This window comes from Mesoplodon densirostris, chromosome 1 (genome assembly GCF_025265405.1).
Source record: "Mesoplodon densirostris isolate mMesDen1 chromosome 1, mMesDen1 primary haplotype, whole genome shotgun sequence".
Lineage (NCBI taxonomy): Eukaryota > Metazoa > Chordata > Mammalia > Artiodactyla > Ziphiidae > Mesoplodon > Mesoplodon densirostris.
Window position 1 is genome coordinate 4689395 of NC_082661.1, and position 8458 is coordinate 4697852.

The window sequence follows — 8458 nt, forward strand, 5'->3', positions numbered from 1 at the left end:
TCGGCTTACATGGAATCTGGTCCTGGAATCTGAAAGTCGGGGGCTGCCGTGTGAGTCCTGACCTCAGCCATGCACCTGCACACTTAAACTTGTGCGGATCGCCCGCTGTGCTGGACGGCCCTGTGAGGGGAGGGTGGGCAGCAGGGGGTGGGGAGGCCCCTTGGTTCCCCCCTCAGCCCTAAAGAGTTCTGTGTAAGGCCTTGACGAAGGGACCCCCTTCTGGGGTCCCCTCTTGTAGTAAGGGGGGCACTGGATGATGTTCCTCCAATGCGGACCTGCTCTGCCTTGGGGGTCCCTGGGGGAGGGCAGCGTTGGGGCAGGGGTGGGAGAGAGGAGGAGGGAGGGGAAGAAGGTGGCGCAGCAGCTGTGTTCTGGTTGCGGGGGCGGGGGTTGGGGTGGGCAAGTTCCCTGTAGGACCCGCTGTTTACCAGCAGAGGGCGCTTTACAAGTCTGCTCCCACCCTGTTCCTTGTGCGTTTTGCTGGGTTCTCGTGGATAGGAGCAACACAGGGATCCAGGTCTGCTGAAAAATGTTCAGACCAAACACAAAACAGTCACGGGGGGTTCCCTGGTGGCGCAGTGGTTGAGAGTCTGCCTGCCGATGCTAGGGGACGCGGGTTCGTGCTCCGGTTGGGGAAGATCCCACATGCTGCAGAGCGGCTGGGCCCGTGAGCCATGGTCGCTGAGCCTGCGCGTCCGGAGCCTGTGCTCCGCAACAGGAGAGGCCACAACAGTGAGAGGCCCGCGCACCGCAAAAGAAAAAAAAAACAGTCACGGGCAAGAGCCATTCCTTCTTGTTCCCAGAGTTACACGCTGTTAAACCTGTGGGGTGTATCTGCCCTGCCATTTTCCCTACACGTTTACATTCGTAAACCTACAGGTTCGCTGATAAATGGAGTCCTAACGACTCTCTCATCACATCTAAGACTCCATGGATCGTAAGATGTGCTATTGCTTTATGAACCACTAAGAAAGGAAAAAAGATATTAAGGCACACTTCAGGATACAGTGATGTGAAATGTGGGGGAAAAAAAAAACAGATGAAATACGGTATCTGGCAGCCCTGCGACTTGCTTTCTCGTTGGGTCGTCTGTCTTGGAGAGTTTCAGCGTCAGCACACAGGAGCCTCTTCATTTTGTTTAACTGCCCCTTGAATTTCCACTTTTTGGATAGACCAAGATTTGGATGGACACTTAGGTTGTTTCCAACTTTTTGGCTGTTACCTACAATTCTGCAGCTCACGTCCACATCTTGGTGTATCTCACAAGGGTTTGTGTAGGTGAGCTCCTGGAAGCGGACCCTTTGTACTCTGTGCACACACGTTAAACTGTAATCGAAACTGCAAATTGCCAACCTCCAATGTTTCCACCTTCTACACTCACCTAGAGTGTATGATGGAGCCTATTTCTCCCAGATATTAGTAATTCTTTTCATTTCTGTCAATCTGATAAGTAAAATAATACCAGTTAAATTTGCATTTCCCTAATTTCTAGAAGGTTAGGTGCCTTTTCATGATTCACAAACATACTTAATTAGATATTCATATTTTGCCTGGTCAAATTTTTTACCATTTTCCTACTGTCTTTTTTTGTTTCTTGTTAATGTTTAGGAATCCTTCATATAATCTGGACAATAACATTTTGCTATACAATTTATATGTATTTACCTTCAACTACTTGTGTAAAATAATGTCTCCTGATGATTATTTAATACATTTTGTTTGGTGAGCAAATGAAATGATTTCCGGTTATTTTGGAACACACTGGCAAAGCTCTGTGATCATCCCAGATGATGCTTCATCCTTCTTTTGGGGAACAGATGAAGTTTCAAAGGGCACCTCACACGGTCGGTCAGGTGTCCTCCGGAATTCTAGGCCACAGGAGCCCATCTACTCACATAACAGGGGCCCTGAGCCAGATGATTTCCCTCTTGGAAGTGAACAAAAGCCACTGCCAAGCCTGCAGAGGCTGCAACAGGTGACTTTCACATTTGTTCTGGTGGGCACCAGGTCACAAAACTGTCCTGCTTACTGTAAGGACAACTGACAGCCACAGCCAATTATCAGGCAAGCATTTTATTTTATTTTATTTTATTTTTTATTTTTGGTACACGGGCCTCTCACTGTTGTGGCCTTTCCCGTTGCGGAGCACAGGCTCCGTACGCGCAGGTTCAGCAGCCATGGCTCACGGGCCCAGCCGCTCCGCGGCATGTGGGATCTTCCCAGACCGGGGCACGAACCCGCGTCCCCTGCATCGGCAGGCGGACTCTCAATCACTGCGCCACCAGGGAAGCCCAAGCATTTTATTTTTAGGTGAACCCAGGAGTGGGGAGCCCGTCACCCTGACTGTGACCACAGCGCCATCTGCAGGTGCATTCACTCAGCTGCAGCGTTTCTTCCCTACTTTTGGGCAAAGGATGCTCTGCCTGGTTGAATGTTTTGTTAAATGTTCCTGCAGGTGTTGGGCACTGGGCCAGCAGAGGCCAGCTCCTCTCTGCCCATCCCAGGGAAGCACTGTCCTGAGCATCCCAGGCTTCAGTGCTCTGCCGATGACCTGGCACCCAGAGGGCCGGCTTGAAACGAGGCAGGATGACAAGCGCAGTTTCTATCTGCTGGGGCTTCTGGTCTTTCTTTGCTGTGGTTTTGAATTTCTCTGGGGTTTCAATGTGAAGAGCGTGCTGCTCAGTGCAGAAGATGGTCAGGAGCCTCGAAGGGCTCTCCTAGCTGGGGGCTTAGGTCAGCAGGGAGGCTCACTTGTCCCTGCTCTTAGGGGCTTTCGTAGGATGTTTGTCCAGGGTTAGGAAATCACGTAAAGCCCTCGGGCTGGATGGGGATTGAACTCTCGACCCCAGGCTGAATGGTGTCAACTCTAATCACCTTGGCCAACTTTTTCCTGGAGGGAAGTTGATAATTTTTGTTTTCCTGAAGGTCTGTGATGAGTAAGTTGTGAGGCTTAATTTCATGTGTCAACTTGCCTGGCCACAAAGTGCCCAGATATTTGGTCAATATATCTGAATAACCTGGGTATTTCTATAGGGAGCCCATTTGGATGAGATCCAGCATCTGAGTTGGTATTCTGAGAAAAGCAGATTGCCCTCTGCACTGTGGGTTGGGCCACATCCAATCAGTTGAAGGTCCGAATAGAACAAAAAGCCGGAGCCTCCCATGAGTAAGAGGGAATTCTTCCTGCCTGACTGCCTTCCAGCTGGGGCATCACTCCTTCTGTTTCTACAGCAGCCTGCCAGTCTTCAGATGGACACTGAAGACTGGCAGTTTCCATAGGAAGACTGACACACTGGCTCTGCAGATTTTGGACTTACCAGCCTCTGCAATCATGTGAGCTAATTCCTCATAATAAATATACATATAATTATATATCTTATTGATTCTGTTTCTCTGAAGAACCCTGACCAATACACCAAGTGATACCCTATCAGAGAATTCCTTGAGTTTTATGTCTGGGAGTCTTGGGGGAAGGAGGGGACGGGGATGGAGCAGCAGTGTGGGAACTGGCAACAGGCCTGGGTGCAGAGTAGAGGTCCAGTCCCTGCTGGTTACAGGCTCCTGCTGGCCCTGCCATGGGATGGAGCTGGCAGACACAGACAGGCCTACAAGTCTACCAGGGAGGCATGGCGGTGCCCAGGAAATCCATATCAACTCCTTGGGGACCTGGAACCGACCCAGCTGGGCCTCCCTCTGTATCAAGCACATGTCCAAGAAGGAAATACCAAAAGATACTGAACAGCCAACTCTCGGTTAAGAGTCTGGCCGGATGACCTACGACATACTCTCCCGCTAAAAACGGACAGCACTGAGGAGTCCTCCACACCCCAGCATGGTTAGCTCTCTTAATCCTCACAGCACTGCTCAGAAGTGGGCACTATTATCACCGCCATCTACAACTGGGGATACTGAGGCACAGAGAGGGTCAGCGACTTACTCAAGGTCACTCAGCCACTAAGCTGCAGAGCTAGATGTGAACACAGGCGGGCGATTCAGGGGCATTTGCTTTTGCTTCTCTTCTCTCCCTCTCCTCCTCTTCTTTTAACTCTGCATTGCATTTACATTGTTTTATTGAGGTAAAATTTTATTTCAGTAAATTCACAGAGTCGTGCAGCCATCGCCACAATCCACCACCTCCACTTCTCCATCAACCCACTGAGATCCCTCCTGCCCATCTGTGGTCACTCCCCGTCCTGTGCCCAGCCCCAGTGATCTGCCTGTCCCGGGCGTTTCACATACATGGAAAATACAACATGTGCTCTTCTCTGTCTGGTCACCTTGCATGTTTCTGAGATCCACCCATATTGTCTCATGTATCAGACATTCCTTTTCCTTTTCTCCTTTTTAACTTTCAAAACATAAAAACAGTGAGAGACTAGAGTAACGAACCCCCATGTATCTGCCCCCTGACATTCTTGGATCAACTGTGTGCGTCTGTGGCCCGCCCCGCTACTCATTCTTTTCCAGGTCACTCCTAGACATCTTGTCGTTTCAGTTGTCAATATTCAAGTATGCGTCTCTAAAAGGTATGGACTGATTTTTTAAAATAAACCTAACTACTATACCAATATCTCGCCCCACAATATTAATTTCTTAATGAATGTCATCAACTATCACACCAGCGTTTAAATATCCCCCGCTGACTCATCCATGTTTGTTCAGGGCTGGTTTGAGTTGGGTTCAGCACAAAGGGGGCCATCCTGCCCTCCGTCCCACCAAGCTGACACGGACCCTCAGCCCAGGGCAGGGCTGGGAGCTCATGTCCGCTGCCTCCCGAGCGCTCAGCTTTGCTCCAGTCAAATACGGAGCAAGGCTCTCCTAGCCAGCCTGCTCTACAGACGTGCAGCGTCAGAAGCACACTGCCCACTCACCTGCCCATCACCCCGCAAGGCCATCAGGAGGTGGGGCAGTGGGCAGTGTGGGCAGGAGGGCAGGGAGGAAGGGGCGGGGGGCCCTTACCTGCGGTCGTGGAGGTCCAGTTGCTCTGCGCGGTGGTGGTCTCGTTGCCCTTGAAAGCCTTGGCGAGGGGCAGGCTAACACCGGCCAGCAGGAGCGGACAGAAGGGCTCCATGGCGACCCTGGAAGAGGCAGGACGGGCTCAGAGGGCTCGCCCACCACCCACCCGGGGACGGCCAGCCTCCACCAAGGCGGGAAACCCAGGGGAGACACAGGACTCGGGAAGGAAAACAGCGGGCCGGGGACCGGGGTGACAGTGGGGACCTTCGGGAGCGTGGCTTTGTCAGTCTGCGGTAGGGGGAGAGGTCTTTGTACGGGCACGATTTCTACCGGCACGTGGGAAGTAGCCTCACCTTAGAACAAGCCAGGTTAGTAACGCCATAACTACCCTCAGGTTATAAAGGCTCCTGCTGTTCAGGTTACTTTCCTTTTTTGTTTGTTTGCCTGTTTCGGGAGGGAGAGAGGAGGCCAAGGACTTGGAGGTGCCAGGGGAGAATAAACGCTTAAAACATCACGAGGTCTGGGATTCTGAGAGGCAGCTTCACAGACCCTGCAAGAGGCCCGGTCACCTTGACTTGAGGATTGCCAATGACAGTAACTTGTTGAACACGTAGGAACATTTTGCTGTGCCCGTGGGGACACCGTGGAGTATTTCTGCGTTGCATCACAGCAGCCCAGAGATGCATCAGCGCCCTCGGTTACGTAGCCTGTGGTCACAGGGCTGGGGGGCTGGAAGGGGGGGTCCAGCCACCTGCACAGGGTCCCCCTTTGCTGTCCCTCGGCCACAACCACAACTACACCCCGGCCCTTATTCCGGGTGCCGGCCTTGAGTACCTCCTGCCTGAGCTACAGGAAAAGGTCCCCGAAAATCTCCAGCCCCTGGCTGTCCACCTGTCCCACACTCTGGAGCCTGATTAACTGTCGTGAAGCTCAGCTCAGTCCCCTGCCTTGTGAGGTGTGAACAGTGACTTGGGGATGAAGAGCTGGCGTCATGTCACTGCTCCTCTGAGCCAAACACTTTGCCAGCAGCTTTCCTGGATCATCTCGTGTAATCTTCACGACTCCGGGCTGATGGCCTTGCATCTGGACTCTGCTCTGGTCTGAGCTCTCAGGGGAAGCAGAGGGAAGCCCCCTCCTGGAGGAGGGGTCATGGTCAGCTCATCTCTGACAGACCCACTTGGGCACCTCAGGGATGGGGGAAATATTTATTGGGTGGATGGGCAGACGTGCTGGGCAAACCCAGACTGCAAAGCAGCTTGACAGAGAAAAAGGCTCTTTCGCCCAGGAGACCTGCAGGCGGTCACCTGGGACCCCCTACTCAGCGCTCCGTTTTGGCAAGACACCATAAATCCTTGGGGATCATGATAGTGACCTCTCGGTGGTATAGAAACCCCTCCCGAGGGCTCCCTGCAGCTGAAGGTGGGCAGTGGCACCTGCCGGGTGGGATCTGGTGCTGATGATGCAGGCGTGTCCTCCCTCCTGGATGCCCTCCTCCGTTTCCACCCACGAGCCCTGTCCACAGTCAGCCTGGGCGCCCGGCCCTACAGATGGCACTTTCCTGCAAGAAGCCTCCCTCGGGAATACGAATGGACCAAAGCCAAGAAACACTTGTAATTAGAGAAGGCTCTGAATGAACGCAAAAAAACCCAGTCATTTTCTAGCAAAATCACCACTATTAAAATGAAACCATTCTGAGCACATCATGACAATTATCCCAGAACAACTACCACAGTCACGATCAACACTTTTAGTTCCTTCTTCTTTTTTGTTGCCAAAATATATTTTAGATTTACTAAGTGAACCATACATGCAAAACAGCTCTCGTTCTGTGAGCACCTACTGTGTGCTAGACCCTTTCTATGGGTATCACCCTCACAGAAATCCCTCCAGGACTGAGAAACTGAGACCCCAAGGGGGAAGTGGTCCATATCCAGTCCAGAGGAAACTCAGGAGCTGCTATTCCAATCCTGGGCCGCTGGAGACAAAAGCCCTCAACCCCCGACAGGTACTCTGCATACACTGCATTCAAAAATTGTTATTGAGGACTGTTATGATACTCTTAATATATGGATAAAGAAGATGTAGTACATATATACAATGGAATATTACTCCTTTTTAGAACGAAATAATGCCATTTGCAGAAACATGGATGGATCTAGAGATTATCATATTAAGTGAAGTAAGTCAGACAGAGAAAGACAGATATCACAGATATCACTTATATGTGGAATCTAACAAAATGATACAAATGAACTTATTACAAAAGAGAAGCAGACGCACAGACATTAAAAAAACAAACTCATGGTTACCAAAGGGGATAGTGGAGGTGGGGAGGGATAAATTAGGCATTTGGGATTAGCAGAAACACACCACTATATGTAAAATAGGTAAACAACAAGGACCTACTGTATAGCACAGGGACCTCTACCCAATATCTTGTAATATCCTATAATGGAAAAGGATCTGAAAAAAAGTGTATATAAAATATATAAATATACATAAAACTGAATCTCATATATATAAGAATATATATACATAACTGAATCACTTTGCTGTACTTTGCTGCACACTTGAAACTAACACAATATTGTACATTAACTATACTTCAATAAAAATGAGAAAAAGAAATGAGATCACTAAAAAAGTATATTTGAGTAAATTGTAGTGTCATTGATTAGAAAGTATTACTTGGTTTAATACAACCCGGAGAGGCAGAGTTCCTATAGGTGGAACACTTTTCTCTCCTGTGCATTAATTTAAAAACCCTCCCTTCCAAATGTTCAACCATCTAAAGAGAGGCCAGACAAGACCAGCTTATCAGGAATCAGACGCCATGAGGTCTGCAAGGGCCTCCTGGAGCAGCAGGTGATTTGCCTGGTGTGACCAGCAGAGGGCACTACACGTCGCAGAATTCAAACCCAGCCCACCACCTCGAGTCCCTTCATCAGAGCCCTTAAGAGGCCAATGACAGCTTGCCAGTCCCTGGTCATTCACCCTCAAAGGGTTTGCACAAGCCACCTGATAAACACAGACACGAATCAGTACAAACATAATGCTTCAAACAGTAATTAAATCTATACTGACTTGGAATGATTTGTATTTAATCCGTGCTTGTGTGCTCACCAAATGTGAAGTACTGTGGGGCATAAAGCACATTGCTCTCCAAAACTGAGATTATCAAAACAGATTATTTCCAACAAAGCAGACTTTATTTTTACACCCTTCAAAAGTCAGCCAGCTATACATTTGATTAACATTGTCTTTTTCTAAACCCCATTTGATGCCTTTATACTACTATTCTTTAGGAAATGGCTCTGGGGCAGGCAGCCCGCTTGGTCCTAGAGATGCAAAGATGAATACAGACCTGTCCCTGCCCTTTAGGGGAAACAGCTCTTCCTGAGCTGGAAGGACAAGTGGGAAACAGCTACCCCTAAGACACCCACTCCCACGCTCTGGAGACGTGTGGCCACAGCACCAAGGAAGGAAGATGGGGGCAGTGACT

The 8458-nt window shown here is 49.8% G+C and overlaps 1 protein-coding gene across 2 annotated transcripts in view; it reads right to left on the reverse strand.

The window, feature by feature from the left end:
* The window catches only part of PTPRE (protein tyrosine phosphatase receptor type E), a 42008-nt gene extending 36937 nt beyond the window's left edge, over positions 1 to 5071 (reverse strand). For both annotated transcript variants that reach the window (XM_060095444.1, XM_060095388.1), the window contains exon 1: positions 4960 to 5071. In XM_060095444.1, the coding sequence (XP_059951427.1) occupies positions 4960 to 5071 (112 nt within the window). The remainder of the gene's footprint in view (positions 1 to 4959) is intronic.
* Positions 5072 to 8458: the final 3387 nt, after the last annotated feature.